The sequence below is a fragment of the Mercenaria mercenaria genome, chromosome 5, assembly GCF_021730395.1.
Source record: "Mercenaria mercenaria strain notata chromosome 5, MADL_Memer_1, whole genome shotgun sequence".
Lineage (NCBI taxonomy): Eukaryota > Metazoa > Mollusca > Bivalvia > Venerida > Veneridae > Mercenaria > Mercenaria mercenaria.
In genome coordinates, this window is record NC_069365.1 from 25506072 (window position 1) to 25528412 (window position 22341).

General features: G+C 35.9%; 1 protein-coding gene across 3 annotated transcripts in view; it reads left to right on the forward strand.

Annotated features, from left to right (window-relative positions):
* The window catches only part of LOC123556775 (SWI/SNF-related matrix-associated actin-dependent regulator of chromatin subfamily A member 5-like), a 48444-nt gene that overhangs the window by 6666 nt on the left and 19437 nt on the right, over positions 1–22341 (forward strand). The window contains exons 2-9 of one of the 3 annotated variants that reach the window (XM_053542957.1): positions 12080–12169; positions 12742–12911; positions 13745–13771; positions 17279–17379; positions 17989–18089; positions 19054–19233; positions 19950–20105; positions 20388–20519. In XM_053542957.1, the coding sequence (XP_053398932.1) occupies positions 12080–12169; positions 12742–12911; positions 13745–13771; positions 17279–17379; positions 17989–18089; positions 19054–19233; positions 19950–20105; positions 20388–20519 (957 nt within the window). Of the gene's footprint in view, positions 1–12079; positions 12170–12741; positions 12912–13744; positions 13772–15156; positions 15181–17278; positions 17380–17988; positions 18090–19053; positions 19234–19949; positions 20106–20387; positions 20520–22341 lie in introns of all 3 variants that reach the window. The other 2 variants (XM_053542958.1, XM_045347747.2) reach the window with 2 other exon arrangements.

Below are 22341 nucleotides of genomic sequence, written 5' to 3' on the forward strand. Positions count from 1 at the left end.
GAATGCCTATTTTATAGAAGGAAATATTCTAAAAAATGACCGAAGTTGGCGAACTTTAATTTTTCATAACTTTTGATATAGTTAAGATATTTTCAAAATTTAAACTGTTTTGTGAAGCTATTTTCAAGCTCTTTCATTTCCAATATATAACTTTAACATGGAAATACTTCTTAAAAATGGTCTGGGGTTGCTAATAAAAACTTTTTTAGAGTCGAAGAAACTAAAAATAACTTTGGTGATATAAAAAGATTAAAACTAGAGTTTGCAGGATAACTAGGGCGAGACATGTTCAAGGCTGCAAACTGCAGCACTGAACTGCTCTAGGGTAGGGAGGTGGGCAACACTGGGGTTAAGTTGGTTCCAATGGTACACTGTTCTCGGAAAATAAGAAAACTTGTAATAGTCAGTGGGTGCAGTAAATAACCTATAACTTAGTGAATGGCCATAGCAGACACAATGGGTCATTGGGATCACTAGGTCAAATCAAAGAAAAACCTTCTGTATGCGATAGAGGCTGTATTTTTCAATTGATCTTCTTGAAATTTGGTCAGAATGATACACTGTTATGGTGTGTTTGGTGTGTTTCTCAGGTGAGCGACCTAGGGCCATCTTGGCCCTCTTGTTCAATTAATCTTCATGAATTTTGGTCAGAATGATTATCTTGATGAAATCTAGGCCAAGTGCGAAAACGGGTCATCTAGGGTTGAAAACTAGGTCAAATCAAAGAAAAAGCTTGTGTACGCGATAGATGCTGTATTTTTCAATTGATCTTCCTGAAATTAAGTCAAAATAATAACCTTAATGAAATCTAGCCTGAATTTGAAAATGGGTCATCTGGGGTCAAAAAGTAGGTCACTATAGAAGCTGTATTTTTCAATTGATCTTCATGAAATTTTGTCAGAATGATTGCCTTGACGAAATCTAGGTCAAGTTTGAATATGGGTCATCTGGGGTCAAAAATTAGGTCACTAGGTCAAATCAAAGAAAAACATTGTGTATGCAATAGAGGCTGTATTTTCCGATTGATCTTCCTAAAATTAAGTCAGAATGATTGCCTTGATGAAATCTAGGTCAAATTAGAATATGGGTCAAAAAGTAGGTCACTGGGTCAAATCAAAGAAAATACTTATTTATACTCAAGATTTTTGCTTCAATTTTAATGATAATTGGTCAGAATATTTTTTTCCATGAAATCACTAGGTCAAATTATGGTGTGTTTCTCAGGTCAGCGACCTAAGGCCATCTTGGCCCTCTTGTTTTAGGGGGAAAATTGACGATTTTTGGGGGGAAAATGGCCTATTTTGGCGAAGGGAAAGTGCCAATATTCGGCAGTAAAAATACGCAAAAAAAATCACTGAACGTGTATTCTCTACCGTATAAAGAAACATCACAAAAACTAAATATGTGCACAAAAATGACAAGTTTTACCGACACCTGATTAATAATAATATAAGATTCTTTCACTGGTTATAGGTGCAGATGGGAATTTCCGGCCTCGACAGGCCTCGACCTTAGCGGTGGACCGTTGGACCGACGCAACCAAAATATTGGCAGGTCCACTAACTATCAAAAGTTGGGTAGACCGACGGTCAACCAATTTTCAGTCACGGTCTGCAAGTAAAATAAAACCCTTAAAAGTGAAAAATAAGAGGAAAAAGTCGTACCCATATCGGCGAATTCACAAAACGAAAGTTGATTTTGCCTTAAGTAAGGCATTCTACAGTTATAAGCATTGGCGAGTTAAAGTCAGGATAGCACGAATGGACTACTCCACCGATCGAGCGAGTGGTTTTTACGTGGTAATTTTACCAAATTGAGAAATTACATCAGGCAAAATTACCTGGGTTGACTGGAATTTACCCGCGAATCGTAAAAATATCAAAACGTCATGCTGGTAATTTTCCATTCCACAAGCACGTGCGCCCTATCGTAATATCTAATTTACATCGCGGTTACTTTTGACACAAAAAAACGCGCGTAGTGCATTCATTTTTAGCTCACCTGTCACAAAGTGACAAGGTGAGCTTTTGTGATCGCGCGGTGTCCGTCGTCCGTCGTCCGTCCGTCAGTCCGTCCGTCCGTCCGTCCGTAAACTTTTGCTTGTGACCACTCTAGAGGTCACATTTTTCATCGGATCTTTATGAAAGTTGGTCAGAATGTTCATCTTGATGATATCTAGGTCAAGTTCGAAACTGGGTCACGTGCCATCAAAAACTAGGTCAGTAGGTCTGAAAATAGAAAAACCTTGTGACCTCTCTAGAGGCCATATATTTCACAAGATCTTCATGAAAGTTGATCTGAATGTTCACCTTGATGATATCTAGGTCAAGTTTGAAACTGGGTCACGTGCCGTCAAAAACTAGGTCAGTAGGTCTAAAAATAGAAAAACCTTGTGACCTCTCTAGAGGCCATATATTTCATAAGATCTTCATGAAAATTGGTCAGAACGTTCACCTTGATGATATCTAGGTCAAGTTCGAAAGTGGGTCACATGCCTTCAGAAACTAGGTCAGTAGGTCAAATAATAGAAAAACCTTGTGACCTCTCTAAAGGCCATATTTTTCATGGGATCTGTATGAAAGTTGGTCTGAACATTCATCTTGATGATATCTAGGTCAAGTTCGAAACTGGGTCACGTGTGGTCAAAAACTAGGTCAGTAGGTCTAAAAATAGAAAAACCTTGTGACCTCTCTAGAGGCCATATATTTCATGAGATCTTCATGAAAATTGGTCAGAATGTTCACCTTGATGATATCTAGGTCAGGTTCGAAAGTGGGTCACGTGCCTTCAAAAACTAGGTCAGTAGGTCAGATAATAAAAAAACCTTGTGACCACTCTAGAGGCCATATTTTTCATGGGATCTGTATGAAAGTTGGTCTGAATGTTCATCTTGATGATATCTAGGTCAAATTCAAAAGTGGGTCACGTGCCTTCAAAAACTAGGTCAGTAGGTCAAATAATAGAAAAACCTTGTGACCTCTCTAAAGGCCATATTTTTCATGGGATCTGTATGAAAATTGGTCTGAATGTTCATCTTGATGATATCTAGGTCAAGTTCGAAACAGGGTCATGTGCGGTCAAAAACTAGGTCAGTAGGTCTAAAAATAGAAAAACCTTGTGACCTCTCTAGAGGCCATACTTATGAATGGATCTCCATAAAAATTGGTCAGAATGTTCACCTTGATGATATCTAGGTCAAGTTTGAAACTGGGTCATGTGCCATAAAAAACTAGGTCAGTAGGTCAAATAATAAAAAAACCTTGTGACCTCTCTTGAGGCCATACTTTTCATGGGATCTGTATGAAAGTTGGTCTTAATGTTAGTCTTGATGATGTCTAGGTCAAGTTCGAAACTGGGTCAACTGCGGTCAAAAACTAGGTCAGTAGGTCTAAAATTATTAAAATCTTTTGACCTCTCTAGAGGCCATATTTTTCAATGGATCTTCATGAAATTTGATCTGAATGTTCACCTTGATGATATCTAGGTCAGTTTCGAAACTGGGTCACGTGTGGTCAAAAACTAGGCCAGTAGGTATAAAAATAGAAAAACCTTGTGTCCTCTCTAGAGGCCATATTTTTCATGAGATCTTCATGAAAATTAGTGAGAATGTTCACCTTGATGATATTTAGGTAAAGTTCAAAACAGGGTGACGTAACTTCGAAAACTAGGTCAATAGGTCAAATAATAGAAAAACCTTGTGACCTCTCTAGAGACCATTTTCAATGGATTTTCATGAAAGTTGGTCAGAATTTTTATCTTGATAATATCTAGGTCAGGTTCAAAACTGGGTCACATGAGCTCAAAAACTAGGTCACTATGTCAAATAATAGAAAAAAACGACGTCATACTCAAAACTGGGTCATGTGGGAAGAGGTGAGCGATTCAGGACCATCATGGTCCTCTTGTTTAATATAATCGCTTCAAATTTTCAACACCGCTTGAAAACTAATACAGTTTGAATTCTATAACAATTTTAATAAGATATTGACAGGAATGTAGGCAAAATTCTTTAAAAACGATCAAATTTTCATATAATGTTTTGTAAAATTTCAAACAGCGCGATCTTGATTATTTATTTCTTTCTTAAAGTAAATAAGCGGTACATACTATGGTAATAAAATTCAGACTTTTGACCAGAAAGTACAAAAAACACAATTAAAAAATCTTAAATTATGAAAAAGCGGCAGCAATTTGAATACATGGAGTAAAACGATTTTTGGCAAACAGATTTCTGTTAGCGCGGCAGAATAGGTTACGTGACCTCGTGAACGTAAATAGAAATTGTGGTTTTAAAATAAAGCAGTATGATGTCTTTGCGGATTTTAATAAGTTTTAAATGATTCTTTGTACATGTATTTTTTGACACAACACTTTGTTAGATATTCTTCTCAAACAATAATGTAAATTCCTTGAGGGCAAATAGGTCACAGAGGTAGGATATCCACTATTATCGTTCACGGTTTAACACATTTGCATGTCAGTTTATTCGGGATATTGCACATTCGTTTTAAAAAATTAAAGAAAAAACTTTTTTATTGATTTCTTCTCAACAATTTAAGGAATCGAGAAAGTACGATCAGACAGTGATGTGTCACATGGCGCGAAAACATGACGTAATGCCATGACAATCTCGGGCAACTATACCGCTTTGATCTCCACTTCAGATGCCATAATATTTAAACCGACACACTTCATTTAGCTCTTTGAGGAGGTGTTAATTGATAATGAAAATAAGGCCAATTACTTAGTTTATCAACAGAATAATTACCGACAATTGTTAATTTTTTTTTTTTTTTTTTTTTTTTTTCCATTTTCAACACGGGTCGGGTGGATGATGATTATTGTGTCCATATTTTGGGACACTTTTCAAAATAATTATTTTCGGGATAACAGATTGCTACAGTCTTCATTTTTAATTATTTTAGAAATAAGTCCTGTTTCTTTGAGTCATATGAATTATGACGTCTGCAACATCACAATTTTTGTGATAGAATTGGAGGTCCACTAAAGTCTGAGCAGGTCTACTAGATTTTAGCAGTTGGTGGACCTGCTGGCAACTGCTGAAAAAAAGTTAAGGTCGAGGCCTGCTCGAGGGTAACTGTTTAGGCGGTAACGAGGTTCCTACCGAGTTACCGCCTAAACAGTTACCCGAGAGCCGGATATTCCCATCTGCACCTATAACCAGTGACAGAATCTTTTTCTTGCATACCGATATCAAGATATAATAATAAAAATAAAATCAGTCGAACAGCTTTCTTTTTAGAACTATTTCTTATAGCAGCGTATTTAAACAAAGCGCGGGAAACAACGTCCATAAACAGGAAAGACGTCATGACGTTTCAAAGACAAATAACAATGTTTAGTTCCGGTTTTGTTTTATCAGTTTCAGCGTAACGTTATGAATTTTTGATAAAATAACGTGTTTTGAATCGAGAAATATACTATCAAGAACAAAGAGGAACTGTCAAGGTATAGAATTTTTATTCCGTTTTTCGAAATAAAATATAAATAACTACATAGATCTTCTACATATATGTAGTTCGTAATACGTCATTTAAAGCACGAGAGTCATCTTACACCCCGGGGTGTAAGATGGATTTTTCCAGCACCGGTAAAAATACCGGAAACCCCCGTCTGGTATGCAAGAATGTGTTTTATGCCCCCACTTTGGGGGGGGAGCATATAGATTTGCTCTTGTCCGTCCGTCCTTCCGAAAATGTTGTGTCGCGCGTACCTCTGAAAGTATTTGACATAGAGTCACAAAACTTTACAGGAATGTTGGTCAGCATGTGTAGTTATGCACCTGGGGTTTCGCGTCCGGATTCATTCAGTCATGTAGAAGTTATGGCCTCTGACTTTGTAAAAATTGGTCATTTTAATGTTGTGTCGTGCCTAGCTCCAAAAGTATATGACCTAGAGTCACAAAACTTTACAGGCATGTTGGTCAGCATGTGTAGTTGTGCACCTGGGGTTTCGCGTCCGGATTCATCCAGACATGTAGGAGTTATGGCCCCTGACTTAGTAAAAAATTGGTTATTTTAATGTTGTGTCGCGCATAGCTCCAAAAGTATTTGACCTAGAATCACCAAAGTTTACAGGAATGTTGGTCAGCATGCGTAGTTGTGCACCTGGGGTTTCATGTTTGGATTCATGCAGTCATGTAGAAGTTATGGCCCCTGACTTTGTAAAAATTGGTCATTTTAATGTTGTGTCGTGCCTAGCTCCAAAAGTATATGACCTAGAGTCACAAAACTTTACAGGCATGTTGGTCAGCATGTGTAGTTGTGCACCTGGGGTTTCGCGTCCGGATTCATCCAGTCATGTAGCAGTTATGGCCCCTGACTTAGTAAAAAATTGGTCATTTTAATGTTGTGTCGCGCATAGCCCCAAAAGTATTTGACCTAGAATCACCAAAGTTTACAGGAATGTTGATCAGCATGTGTAGTTGGTCACCTGGGGTTTCGCATCTGGATTCATGCAGTATTGTAGGAGTTCTGGCCCCTGACTAATGTCATGTAGTGGGAGCATCTGTGTCCCATGGACACATTTCTAGTTCATTTAATCTTCATGAATTTTGGTCAGACTGATTACCTTGATGAAATCTAGGCCGAGTTTGAAAATAGGTCATCTGGGGTAAAAATCTAGGTCACTAGGTCAAATCAAAGAAAAACCTTGTGTATGCGATAGAGACTGTATTTTTCAATTAATCTTCATGAAATTTGATCAGAATGATTGCCTTGATGAAATCTAGGTCAAGTTTGAATATGGGTCATCTGGGTTTAAAAACTAGGTCAAATCAAGGAAAAACCTTGTGTGTGCGATAGAGGCTGTATTTTTCAATTGATCTTCATGAAATTTGGTCAGAATGATAGCCTTGGTAAAGTCAAGGTCAAGTTCGAATATGGGTCATCTTGGGTCAAAAACTAGGTCACTAGGTCAAATCGAAGAAATACTTATTTATACTCAAGATTATCTGCTCCAATTTTAATGATAATTCGTCAGAATATTTTTTTCCATGAAATCACTAGGTCAAACATGTTTACACTGTGTTATGGTGTGTTTCTCAGGTGAGCGACCTAGGGCCATCTTGGCCCTCTTGTTTTATAAAAGTAATAAAATGGAAATGGAAAAATAGCTCTCAGCTCATTTACACGGATAGTTCAGCTTTACTATGTATGTTATACTTTTTCGCATTTATGCTTGATGATATAGAATACTTACACCAAAAATTGTGACCCAAACATACTGATAACTTTTTCCACTTAACCTTTAGTCTTTTAAAGTAAGAGCTCAGCACTGCATGGTTTAAATGTATTGTCACATTGGAATAAAATTTGTTTTACAGTAACTTTGAATTCCTCAGAAATAATATCATGTACCCCACCCACCTAATTCATAACTTCAAAATAACATAGGCCTTAAAAGGAAGTGGCTAGGGATCCGGTAGTCCAACAAATTTGACTCGATCCTAGGAAATATTGAGATATTTTTTTCATGTGGGCAATATCCCCACTCAAACCAAAAAGTGGAGGAAATTTTCATAAATGCCGAAGCTTTACATGCTATAGGTTTAGGTAAAAATGCAGATAATGTCACAAATTGGCCATAAATTCAAATAAAACTTACATGTATTGAAAGGGGAACCAATTCCTCATTGATTTATGTAAATCATTAATGTTATAAAATTTCTAAAATTAAGAATTTTCTGGCATATGTACTGTACATGCAGGGATCGCTTTTAGCCGCGATTTCGTCAGGGCTCTTGCGAGTGGACGACTTGAGCGAAATAGGCGCTTTGGAACTTCAAACTTCGCTCAAAGCAAAATGCAAGCCACCCGATTTTCTTTGATTTCTGCACTCGCATATTACTGCGACCAGGACTGTTGACAATTTGCATGGTGTAATAACGAGTGTTGAATACACAAACACACGCCGATAGCATAATTTAAGCTCTGCCTACTTCAGGTACTTGCGAGTTTTTCCTGAGAAGTTTGAAAGCGAATCAAATGCACTTTTCACATTATTTGCAGTAAAATTTTTATTGATTAAAATAAATGTATTCTTCTACATAGTTCGCACAGGCCTTGAAAAGTCCTTGAATTCGATGGTAGTCCTTGAAAACTCCTTGAAAATGACAAAAACCCTAAAAAACCTGGAAAAGTACTTGAATTTTGAAAAAAACAACTTGAATTTGACCTTTTATTTGCGAGTGTTTCCAGTGAATTAAAATGAGTAAGAAAAATAAACATGTTTACTCAAGTAAGCGGGAGACAAAAGATGAATATAAACAGTGGCTGAAGCCCTATAGAGCAGACAGAATGAAGTGTATTTGTATGTCGTGTGACAAAATTTTGAGGTATCATTAGTAGGAGTGCGCTAAAAAATCACAAGAAAAGCGATAAACCTCAGCAAAATAGTGAATCACATCAATCTAATAATCGAATTACGTCATTTTCAAAGGTGTGACAAGTGATGGTTGTTTTACAGTCGAACTTCGATGGCTCGAACTTGAGGGTCCCGTGGAAATTAGTTCGAGTTTTCCGTTGTTCGAGCCATCCAAATGGCGGCCATTTTGAATTTGGGAATTCGAGGGCATGATGTGTTACAGACCTTACATCGTAATATATGGTCGTATTGTACCTAATATGTGTATGATACGATGATAACAGGCCTCGACCTTAACTTTTTTTCAGCAGTTGCCAGCAGGTCCACCAACTGCTAAAATCTAGTAGACCTGCTCAGACTTTAGTGGACCTCCAATTCTATCACAAAAATTGTGATGTTGCAGACGTCATAATTCATATGACTCAAAGAAACAGGACTTATTTCTAAAATAATTAAAAATGAAGACTGTAGCAATCTGTTATCCCGAAAATAATTATTTTGAAAAGTGTCCAAATATGGACACAATAATCATCATCACCCGACCGTGTTGAAAATGGAAAAAAAAAAAAAAAAAAAAAAAAAAATTAACAATTGTCGGTAATTATTCTGTTGATAAACTAAGTAATTGGCCTTATTTTCATTATCAATTAACACCTCCTCAAAGAGCTAAATGAAGTGTGTCGGTTTTAAATATTATGGCATCTGAAGTGGAGATCAAAGCGGTATAGTTGCCCGAGATTGTCATGGCATTACGTCATGTTTTCGCGCCATGTGACACATCACTGTCTGATCGTACTTTCTCGATTCCTTAAATTGTTGAGAAGAAATCAATAAAAAAGTTTTTTCTTTAATTTTTTAAAACGAATGTGCAATATCCCGAATAAACTGACATGCAAATGTTTTAAAAACCGTGAACGATAATAGTGGATATCCTACCTCTGTGACCTATTTGCCCTCAAGGAATTTACATTATTGTTTGAGAAGAATAATCTAACAAAGTGTTGTGTCAAAAAATACATGTACAAAGAATCATTTAAAACTTATTAAAATCCGCAAAGACATCATACTGTTTTATTTTAAAACCACAATTTCTATTTACGTTCACGAGGTCACGTAACCTATTCTGCCGCGCTAACAGAAATCTGTTTGCCAAAAAATCGTTTTACTCCATGTATTCAAATTGCTGCCGCTTTTTCATAATTTAAGATTTTTTAATTGTGTTTTTGTACTTTCTGGTCAAAAGTCTGAATTTTTACCATAGTATGTACCGCTTTTTTTACTTTAAGAAAGAAATAAATAATCAAGATCGCGCTGTTTGAAATTTTACAAAACATTATATGAAAATTTGATCGTTTTTAAAGAATTTTGCCTACATTCCTGTCAATATTCTTATTAAAATTGTTATAGAATTCAAACTGTATTAGTTTTCAAGCGGTGTTGAAAATTTAAAAGCGATTATATTAAAAATGAATGCACTACGCGCGTTTTTTTGTGTCAAAAGTAACCGCGATGTAAATTAGATATTACGATAGGGCGCACGTGCTTGTGGAATGGAAAATTTACAGCATGACGTTTTGATATTTTTACGATTCGCGGGTAAATTCCAGTCAACCCAGGTAATTTTGCCTGATGTAATTTCTCAATTTGGTAAAATTACCACGTAAAAACCACTCGCTCGATCGGTGGAGTAGTCCATTCGTGCTATCCTGACTTTAACTCGCCAATGCTTATAACTGTAGAATGCCTTACTTAAGGCAAAATCAACTTTCGTTTTGTGAATTCGCCGATATGGGTACGATTTTTTCCTCTTATTTTTCACTTTTAAGGGTTTTATTTTACTTGCAGACCGTGACTGAAAATTGGTTGACCGTCGGTCTACCCAACTTTTGATAGTTAGTGGACCTGCCAATATTTTGGTTGCGTCGGTCCAACGGTCCACCGCTAAGGTCGAGGCCTGGATAAATAAAAAACGAACGCTGAAATATGCTTTATTATTTATTTTCAAACATGACATAGATACGAAAAAGAAAAACACAGATAAAACACTAATATAATTATAAGAATTTGGTGAAGACAGCATCAAACAGAAAGACATGAAAAGCAAACCTTTATCAGCATGCCCATTCACGCACTGCAGTACGTGAATCACGCACAAAATATCAAATGCACGCATGAAAATCACTTGTTGGGGTACATGCACGCAGAGATTCGGAACTCCAGTTCAGCTGCCAAATCGCTATTTATTACATCACGCACTTGCCAATTGTTTGGTATGGTCTAAAACGCAGATCCGGTCCACGAACGTTATAATTTCGTTTCCATCACCGAATTCTCGGCGTAATTGTCAGCTGTTTAGAGAGGTTTGGTAAATGTTTTAGTCGGACGTCACACGAGTCGTGTGCAAAAAAGAATGGATACGAAACGCAAAAAGGCATTTTAGCTTTAATAAACTCAGCAAAAGGTTAACAGTATTTTATTTTTCGATATTTAACTGCAACTTTGATACACATTGCATATCTGTAATAGTTTGGGCATTTATTATTGATGTACGAATTTTACCAGTCTTCAGTTGACTGTATGTTATTTCGGACGAATCGTGTTCCGTTCACGAAATTGGGAATACATGAACCTTGCTGAAAACTTATTATATTTAGTATGATATAGGGAGGGGTCTTTTGATTCAGAATTTCCTATCTTAACTTTGGAAAAACATTTTACATTTTCTAAAATTATCTCATCTGTTATACCCCACCCACGAGAGTTCTGTATGAAAAAAAAACAAACAAAAAAAACAAAACATGTAATATACAAATTTTCAGTAGTTTAAAAAATAGAAAATTTTCAGATCTGCCATGTAGTGTACCCCCAAATTTTGAAGTGTACCCCTATTTTGCAAAAGCAGGGGGTACATGTACCCTCAACTTTAAAAATGAGTGGGCATGCTGCTTTATGAATCATAGTCCAGCACAAATATTATCAAATATATTGCTTTCCAGTAACCGACTTAGCTATTCCCTCATTTCCGGGTCATTTACTTTGATTTAAAATTTAGCTAAAGCAGTACGAAAGTTGACATCGGATCTCCCGTTTTAATGCAGAAAAAATAAAGACAGGCATTGCTCAATTATTTTAGATAATTTTATGCGCATTAACGGAAGCCCCATTAAAGCATTGCAGTGAACGAAGGTCACATTGTTTAATTTGTTTGTCGTATACCGACGCAAATTACATAAGCGTGTGAAAATTACGCATGCGCCGGTTAAAGGGGAAGCTTGGCGAATGTCAAGCAGAGGTGATGTGAAAAACTTTGTAAACACAAGCCATTCCAGCGACAAATTGTCTGTTCGATTGAATGGTGTAATTATCACTGTAATCAGGCCGAGGGGACCACCAAATGAATTCGAGAGTTTGAATTTTCGAAGTTCGAGCGATCCGAGGTAGAACTATATAGAATAAAGAAGGCATAAATTCGGGATCGAGCCAAGAGTTCGAGCGATCCCGGGTTTTCGAAAGATCCGAGTTCGAGCCACCGAAGTTCAACTGTATTTTTGCATTACATAATAAAAGTTGGTAAGATTAGGTCGTGGTTTTGAAAAAAATAGTGCTTGAAAAATTGTAAAAAGTCCTTGAAAAGTACTTGAATTTTGTCTCTGATATTCTGTATGAACCATGTTCTAATTCTACTGTGTTTCAGGCTCCGGGACCATCAGTGTTGCTGAAGGCACCACCAAAAGGTAAAAATGCGGAGGGCGAGGAGGAAGAAGGGGACTATGATGCTAAGATTGTAAGTGTCCATTTAAAGATAGCCCACTTGTACATTATGCCAATTAAAACCCAGTGCTGTAATATGCTTAAGATTGAAAGCTGATGCATAGGGATTTTTGCAATTATTAAACTTCTCTATCAGTTTTCATAATAAATATCTCTGGTTTTTACACAGGGAATCATGATTTTCGCATCAAAATTACCTCTTCCATCTAACTTCTTGTAGCACAAAACTTCATAATTATATCCTGTGTTGGAGAATAATCTCAGTGATAGCTCTAGATACTTTTAAAAGTAATGATAATTTAGAAACCTTTAATCTTAAGCAGTTATCTGGGCTTGACCTAACTTTGTAGAGCACAAGTTTGTAAGTTAGTATATTTACCACATATTCAGGGGTTTCATGAAGGGCCAGGGATTTCCCCCTGCTAAGTGGTCTAAAGCCCAGGCAATTTTCCTGTAGCATGACGGCAATCGATTTTTGGGCTGCCAGGCAGTCAGTAATGTCAAGCACTGTTTTATATGATAAGATAATGTTACACTCATTACTGAAATACCTTAAAACAAACTGTATAATTGATTCACACCCAGGAATCCGACAGGGGAAACAGATTTGAGTACCTCTTGAAACAGACAGAGATTTTTGCTCACTTCATGATGACTGGGATGAACAGCAGCATGAAATCACCAACAAGCCCCCTCAAAATGAAGAAGTCAAAGAGTAAATTGGCAGAAAAGGCAAAGCTTGTGGAAGCTGGAGAGTAAGTATCCTATCTGTTTGGTAAATATTCTGGTAGATTGTTTCAGTCCAGACAAAGCATGGTTTCCAAGAATTTTCCTACCTGTAGAGTTAAATGAATCTTCCATAAAATATATCATTTCACTTTAATTTGAGCAAAATAACTGAAAATAAACAGGTTGATGAAACTTTGTAAAAATATGTGTACATTATTTGAGTTTCGGTTTTATTATCCTCATTAGATGTCTTTTCCTCAGAATTGTCCAAATAAAAATGATACTGTTGTTTATAATTATGACCTGAAAATAGATGGTAGGAAAATCATTGACGCCTGTCAAATGAATAAAGAGCATGGGTATGTTGCCCTATTATTTATAATTAACAAATGATTATAAAATACGCAAGATGCAAGCAGTTTGCTTAGATTGTTTATGTTGAATAAGAAGTATGTGAAGACATGTTTGCAGCATACTGTGCATGGCAGAAGTACTTTCTCTGTGTGTAAAATGTCAAATTAGCATTGAACTTTACTTAACAATGTAATATATTGCAAATTTCTGGGAAGTAAATGTATGTTTTCTTTTATGTATACTGTATAGCTAATTAAATGAAAATACTGAAATGCCTGCAAAGCTTGTCAGGTGTATACTCTCTGTGCAAGGTGGAAGGATAGCAAGGTAATATACAAGCGATTTAACCACATAGCTTACATGCCACCACAGATGATCACAAGGTTGTGACTTTTAGTAAATTATCATTTTAACAATAAATTAGCAATGCTTTACTAAAACCCTTCTCAAGGTGGGTCATATATATATTTACTATCCAATAATAAAAGTGTCCATTTTAATTTAGGAGGTCAAAATCAGGTGACCCCGGCGAGTAAGTAGAAATATTTCAACTAACCTTGTAGTAAAACTACTGTATTTTTATCTTTATGCTTTCATTGTTGTGTCTGATTTCTTTTGTTGTTTTTTTCTATGACTTCAGTGGAAGTCTAAAGTATATCACAATTTCTTGCAGTTTCCACAAATTATCAAGGCAGTAAATTTGTTGTTTATGTTCCGGTAAACGTGATGTTGAACTATAACAAATTTGTGACTACTTTTTAATCGAATCAAGTGATTTAGCAGTGGTGCTGGTGCATTGGGTAAAGTACCGAAGCGAAACAGAATTTATGTGTAGGAAGTATTGATAAACAAGTGCGCTTGTGGATGTGTTTCCAGTTTCAAATTAGAATTTTGAGAATGGAAAATGCTATGCATAAAGGCTTTCCACAGCTTAAAAGCAACTGCTGAATTTATTTGATTTCAGTATTAAGAAGAACTAAGCAGAAATTTAGACACACACATTCTCCCAAATTATCAATTGGCAAAATCGTAAATAATCCAGGGCAAATCCCCGATAATGAATTAAAGGTGTTTCAGTATTTGCGTTTTTCTCCGCTAAAAAAGAAGTTTATGACTGTCAGCAAGTTTCTTATTAAGGCCTTTATATTTTTACTTCTTATATTCACAATTTTGTAGAATTGCGCATATTTTTTCACAGTTTTCACAAATGTTGCGCTATATTTCATATAATGACCAGACACAGGCCCCTTCACTATTTTGCCTAAAAAAGCCTTGCAATTTTTTGTCTATTGGTGGCTTTTTCATATGTGTGTAATTAAACATGTTCTTTTCAACTCTGTCTTTATAAAAAAGCCTGTAGATTTAGCGTGCCAGGTAAAAAGGAAATGTACTTGAAAATGATCTTTGTTTTGAAAACTACTGTTACATTATCATTCTTACCTGGCCTTACAGTACCAAAAGCAAACAAATTAGTGGCCTTGCATAGTTTTGTAGTGATAATGCTAAATTAGAGATTGGGTGACAGTTTGATTTTTTTACTTTGGTGTTATGCTAAGTCAGTTGCTTTGTGGTAATGTATCAACTATCCAACATGTCTTATATGGTGGTTTGGTAATGTTTAGTTTCTCAGAAAAATGGTTACTATCCTGTTAGAAAATACTACATCCCTTCCTTCAATACTACATCCCTTCCTTGAATAAACTATCTAAGATTACCTCCCTTCCTTTTATAAACTGATTACCTCCCTTAATTTAATTATGCACATGTAGTAATTAGTATAGTCTTCCCCAAAATGCAGGTCCATGTGACGAAAGTTCAAACAAGATAGATATGGTTGCATGTACTGTAGTTTAGAGACATGACATATGTTTTGTTATAATGGATGTGATATTAACCTATGCATTCCTTTGTTGTAAGATCTCCAAAGAAAGGGTCACATAGGTAAGATTGTTCAAGCCTTCAAACTGTTTTAAAAGAAGTAAATGGTTAATAAAAATGTTACTGTTTCACTAAAACATGTTGATAATGGCCTTAAAAGTTTCATTAAAATATGTTGACTGGATGGACTTCAAACTTTAACCTACCTCACAGTTTACAACCCCATTTTGCTCACTGTACTTTCACACCGGTTTTAAGTTTCAAAGCAAGGCAGAAACAGTTTTAACATTCTTGAAGATACTTTTGGCTTGACATTTTCATTCTAGCATAAAACTGCTGTGACTGTCAGATATATTCTTGTTTTCAAGAGGTGTTCAACTTAATAGAAGATCACATGCTGTTAAGATACCTTTTTATATGCCCAAAGGGACGTATTATGTTATGGCGCTGGTGTCCGCCTGTCTGTCCATTAGCAATTTCATGTCTGCTCTGGAACTGTTGAACCCCTTGAATGATTTTGAAGAAACTTGACACAAATGTTCACCACACCGAGATGACATGCAGACCGCATGTTTTGGATGGCTCGCTTCAAGGTCAAGGTCACACTTAGGGGTCAAAGAAATTATGACTTTCTTTTGTGTCCGCTCTGTAACTCTTGAACTGCTTGAAGGATTTAAAAAAAAAATACTTGACAAATGTTCACCACATTGAGATGACATGCAGAGGGCATATTTCTGATGGCTCACTTCAAGGTCAAGGTCACACTTAGGGGTCAAAGGTCATACGTTTGGGCGTATATTGCTCCACCTTGCGGTGCTGTTGTTATATTATGCTTTTGAGCCATTCCATAGTGAAACCTGTAACAGCCATATAAGATACAATCAAAACAACTTTAGTTCTTTCAAGAAATGAACCATTACCAACATAATACTCATTTAACTTCGCTTTTTACACATTTTATGCTAGAATAGTGAGAACACACATATTTACATGTTATAGCATCATTCTGTAGAATCTCTGTGGATACATTGGTGCCCTTGCCCTCACAGGCTTGGGCATCAATCAATTCCTCAAGTTTCTGCAGTTGTTATAATATGTGATCCTTACACTTGTACAAATTCCTTATTTTGTTTTCTTTTAAGAACAGACTGGATGTTACATTGTTTCAGCCTTGCTGATATGTAAAAATTGTGTTCAACTAGTAAAAAACATGAAAAAGTGCAGAAATCTTTAAAGCAATAAATGGCTATTTATACAGTGTAACATTTGAGCAGTAAGTTACTAGTTAGTCAGGTTTTCAAAGGAAAATGGAAGTTTTCTCTTAGTAAAAAGTAAAGTTAATGAAATTAGTATTTAAGTCAAGTGAATAAAACATGATGTTTCTCCTGAGATAATGTAGTTGTTTTTCTGATCAGGTAGCTGAAGGAAAATTTCTGCACTTTGTGTGGTAATAACTGAGCTACTTCAGTGTTTATCCTACTTTTTACAATCAATTTTGCATGCTAGACATTTTCAAAAAAGTATTTATTCCTATGTATGTAACAGTATTTTCATCATGAATAGTGTTTGTTTATTAAGAAGCTGGCCTATTTAGAACGGCACAAAAAAGTAGGAAAAATGACAAAGTCAGATAGAGGCTAAGAAGTGAAATCTTCAGTATTGAGAAACCATGGTCAGCCACTTTATTCGTACACACTTGCTTTTTGTTTCTAAATTCTGAAAATTTCTCTTTACAGTCACTATATTATGTATAATACTAAATAGACAAATTTTATTCAAGGCAGAAAAATCATTTTGTTAATACTAGTTTGCAGGCATCATGGTTTGTATAGAACCTCTGTTTGTTCCTAATGTTCCTTATCACTAGTTGTGCCATATTTAGAGATTGTGACTTTTTCTCCTGACAGGGTTTAGATCTAGAACCTCCAGTTAAGAGTCCTTTGATACCCTGCTACATCTGGCTGTCTCTTAGACATAGAATATATGATTTCTTAAATAAGTTTCGCCCATTGAAATGTTAAATTCTTCTTGTGCTAAGATTTAAGTGTAGAATTTCTTATTTATAGCAATATTAACAACTGTGTGTTAACTGTTATACAAGTTTATTATAATTTTGGTCACCATCAAAGTTTACCACTAAACGCCATGATCATTATTTCAGTCACCGGCATAGGAGAACAGAGACCGAAGAAGATGAGGAACTTATTTCACAAGCCAAGAAATCAACGGCTGTTGTTACTAGATTTGAGGAAAGTCCCTCATGTAAGAAAAATTGAAGAAAGTACTCAGAATTATTTTAGTTTGACTATTTCAGAGCTGTTCTACTCGGCCAGGGGTCTCCTCTGCCGACACACCATTGCTTTATGTACAGTGTCATTTGTCAATAACCATTGCATGTATTTGATTGAAACTTCACAGAAATCTTCATGGTCATCAAACCTGCTGAAATAGCCAAGTTTGATAAGTTCTGGTATTAGATTATAACAAAATAACTTGGGGGTTGATATGTATATCATGCCAGGTTGTGGCCCTTGTTCAGCTTAGAAGTTGCTGAATAGTCAAGTACATGGTCTTAAGAACAGCTCTTGTTAACTTCCAGGAAAGATGTAAATATTGAACCTAAAAACGTTAGATTAGAGAATAGAAGTGAAAACATTGGAACATTAAGAGATCCCAGTAACTTTCATTATATCATAATAATTATGTCTTTTTTGCAAAAATATACATAACAAACAACAAGTCCGACAGAGCAACTGAGTACAGCATTTACCAGCCGTAAGTTGCTTAAGTGACATTCATTTAGTGGAATTTATTTCCTCCTTTTTCCATGTAAACAGAAATTACCAAACCATACAATATTACTGATTGCAGACATCAAGAATGGAGAGATGAGAGACTATCAGGTCAGAGGACTTAACTGGATGATTAATCTGTATGAGAATGGCATTAATGGTATCCTAGCTGATGAAATGGTAACTTGTTTTCATTGTAAATGTTATATTGATGAAAAAAATCTCTGTTTTATTAATGCCAGTATCATATTGTATGATTGAAAGAAAAATGGATGCCTGGAAAATTTGCATTAATGCAGAGCACTCCATTTAATGAACACCCATCATGTATTGTCTGAGGTATACTCTAAGGGTAAATTGAAAATTATTTTATAAAAGGTCTGTTTTAATACAAGTATATATTCAGTGGTGTCGTACAGTAAGTTTTAAAACATGAAAATGTCCTTACAATATATCGGGATTATTACAAACTAGTTGACATTAAAAGAAAAGGATAGAAATATAACTTATATAGCTCCGCAAACCACAATGCCTGGCTGTTGTGTCCTAAAACAATAAAAAAAAATCTCTAAAATACAATGTTTCTAGATTCTTTTTAAAAACGTGTAAGGATTAACAATGTTTAGTTTTATAAAAGGTTTGACTTCCCTACAGTACTAAGATTTCTGTCATTAAATTCACAAGAAATGTTGTTTGTTGTATATTCTGTTGATAAATTAGAATTAACCATCATGTTGTTTGTTTGTTTGTTTTGGGTTTAACGCCGTTTTTCAACAGTATTTCAGTCATGTAACGGCGGGCAGTTAACCTAACCAGTATTCCATGATTCTGTACCAGTACAAACCTGTTCTCCGCAAGTAACTGCCAACTTCCCCACATGAATCAGAGGTGGAGGACTAATGATTTCAGACACAATGTCGTTTATCAAACAGTCACGGAGAACATACGCCCCGCCCGAGGATCGAACTCGCGACTCCGAGATCCGTACACCAACGCTCTTACCTACTGAGCTAAGCGGGCGGGCTAACCATCATGTTGAGTTACACTTTTGTTTGGATAAAACAGTTTTCTGTTGCAGGGTCGTTTATTGATATATTAACAATAAGGAAACTGATATTACTATTGTGTATTTTCCTTATTTTAGGGTTTGGGTAAGACACTACAGACGATTTCTTTACTTGGATATATGAAGCATTATCGACATATACCTGGCCCTCATCTAGTCATCTGTCCTAAATCTACTCTGTCTAACTGGAGCAATGAACACAAGCGCTGGTGCCCTAGTCTACGTACAGTCTGTCTCATAGGAACACGGGAACAAAGGGTACCTGTATTTTTAACATTCATGTATAGTATGTAAATAACAAATACTGTGTTCTGTTTTCTCATTAGAATACAGCATTGGAGAGTACTGACTCCGAACATTTTTGTTAAGATTTAAAGACAAGTACTGTTACCTGTTAAAAGTTTGAGCTCTCTGTTTAAAAACAAAGGTTACATATTCAATATTTTATGGAGTATGCAGAACACAAACCTTCTGCCACAGTCTAGTGTCTGTAAAGAATAGGAATATTGGACAAAATTTGTAAAGTTTGATGTGGTAAAGTAATATATTTTTGGTATTGTAAAGTCAGAAGTTTTTGCGAGGGATTTATTTTAGATTTATGTTATGTTTTCGAGAAAGTAAATACTTGCTTATTATAAGTACTTAATAGCCCAGTATGTTCAACGAAGTGGTCATATGTCACAAATATTCCACTTCATAAACGTTTTCTAATTTTAAATACAGTAAATTTTTAGCCTAAAAATTGTCTGAATTTAAGTAGTAGAATTCACTGTCGTGCAAACAGTTCAGCTGCACCCTAACTATAAAGCTTTGATACATCATAAACTTTATATGTGACAAGTTAATACCAAATTGTAATCTTTTCAGTCAGTAAGGAGCTGTTTTTGATATTAATAAACAAAAAATGAAGCGTTACATCTACATATCTAGTGCAAGAAACAGATCTTTCTTATAATTTGCAATCTGATTTAAAGGCAGAACTTATCCGTGACATCATGATGCCTGGAGAGTGGGACGTGTGTATAACATCATATGAAATGATTATAAAGGAGAAATCTGTCTTCAAGAAATTCAACTGGAGATACATGGTCATTGATGAAGCTCACAGAATCAAAAATGAAAAATCAAAGGTATGTCTCATTTGGTAGAATACTGTTTTGTTTAAAGTGTCTAAAGGTGAATTATTTTGCATGAAAGAGGAGTTAGAATAGTGTTTTTACTTAACAGAATTGTGAGATGACAGAAGGGTTCTTAAGTCTTATTGGCAGTGATTTGTACATACTCTCTGTATCACCAAATTTATGCTTGACTAAGTTTTACAACCTTGTGATAAAAAAATTCCTGGAAGTAACACTTGATACTGGGTTGGTCATTAATGTACCTTTAAATAAAAATAATGTTGTTGTTTACAGTTGTCAGAGATAGTGCGCGAGTTCAAGACCGCAAACAGACTTCTACTGACTGGTACCCCTCTACAGAACAACCTACATGAACTGTGGGCCCTTCTCAACTTCTTATTACCAGATGTGTTCAACTCTGCTGACGTATGTATTAATTTGTGCTTAATTTTTATAACAGCTGTTCATTGTTTATTAGCCCACCATCATCAGATGGTGGGCTATTCAAATCACTTTGCGTCTGTGGTCCGTCCGTCCGTTAACAATTTCTCGTTACCGCATCTCCTCAGAAACTACTGGGGGGATTTTGACCAAACTTTGTCAGAACGATGTATTGGTACCCTAGTTGTGTCCCTCTGAAAATCAGACTGGTTCAACAATTTATGAGTGAGTTATGGCCCTTTGTTTATTTCTATAATTTACATAGATTTATATAAGGAAAAACTTTGAAAACCTTCTTGTCCAAAATCACAGAGCCTAGGGCTCTGATATTTGGTATGAAGCATCATCTAGTGGTCCTCTACCAAGATGATTCAAATTATTTCCCTGGGGTCAAATATGGCCCCGCCCGGGGGTCACATGGTTTATATAGACTTATAAAGGGAAAAACTTTGAAAAACCTCTTGTCCAAAACCACAGGGCCTAGGGCTTTGATATTTTGTATGTGACATCTACTAAAATTGTTCAAATTATCCCCCTAGGGTCAAATATGGCCCCGCCCTGGGGGTCATATGGTTTACATAGACTTATATAGGGAAAAACTTTGAAAATCTTCTTGTCCAAACCACAAAGCCTAGGGCTTTGATATTTGTAATGTAGCATCATCTAGTGGTTCTCTACCAAGTTTGTTCAAATTATCCCCCTAGGGTCAAATATGGCCCCGCCCAGGGGTCACAAGGTTCATATAGACATATAGGGAAAAGCTTTTAAAATCTTCTTGTCAAGAACCTACAACATTCAAATTTGGACCACATGTATATTTTTGAGTGGCAAGATGAACCTTGACATGAGTTGACCTTGATTTTGACCTAGTGACCTACTTCCACATTTCTCAAGCTACAGCCTTCAAATTTGGACCACGTGCATAGTTTTGTGCACTGGAAAAAACTTTGACCTTGATTTTGACCTAGTGGCCTACTTCCACATTTTTGAAGGTACAGGCTTCAAATTTGGACCACATGCATAGTTTTGTGTTCCGAAATAAAATTTGACCTTGATTTTGACCCAGTGACCTACTTTTGCATTTCTCAAGCTACAGCCTTCAAATTTGGACCATATGCATGGTTTTATGTACTGAAACAAACTTTGACCTTTACATTGACCTAGTGACCTACTTTCACGTTTTTGAAGGTACAGGCTTCCAATTTGGACCACATGCATAGTTCTGTATTCCGAAATAAAATTTGACCTTGATTTTGACCTAGTGACCTACTTTCACATTTCTCAAGCTACAGCCTTCAAATTTGGACCACATCCATAGTTTTGTGTACCGAAACAAACTTTGACCTTTACATTGACCTAGTGACCTACTTTCACATTTTTGAAGGTACAGGCTTCAAATTTGGACCACATGCATAGTTTTGTATTCCGAAATAAGATTTGACCTTGATTTTGACCTAGTGACCTACTTTTACATTTCTCAAGCTACAGCATTCAAATTTGGACCACTTGCATAGTTTTATGTACCGAAATGAACTTTGACCTTAAGATTGACCTAGTGACCTACTTTCACATTTCTGTAGCTACAGGCTTCAAATTTAGACCACATGCACAGGATTGTCTACCGAAACAAACTTTGACCTTGACATTGACCTAGTGACCTACTTTAAGATTTTTGAAAGTACAGGCTTCAAATTTGAACCACATGCATAGTTTTGTGTTCTGAAGTGAAATTTGACCTTGATTTTTACCTAATGACCTACTTACACATTTCTCAAGCTACAGTCTTCAAATTTGGACCACTTGCATA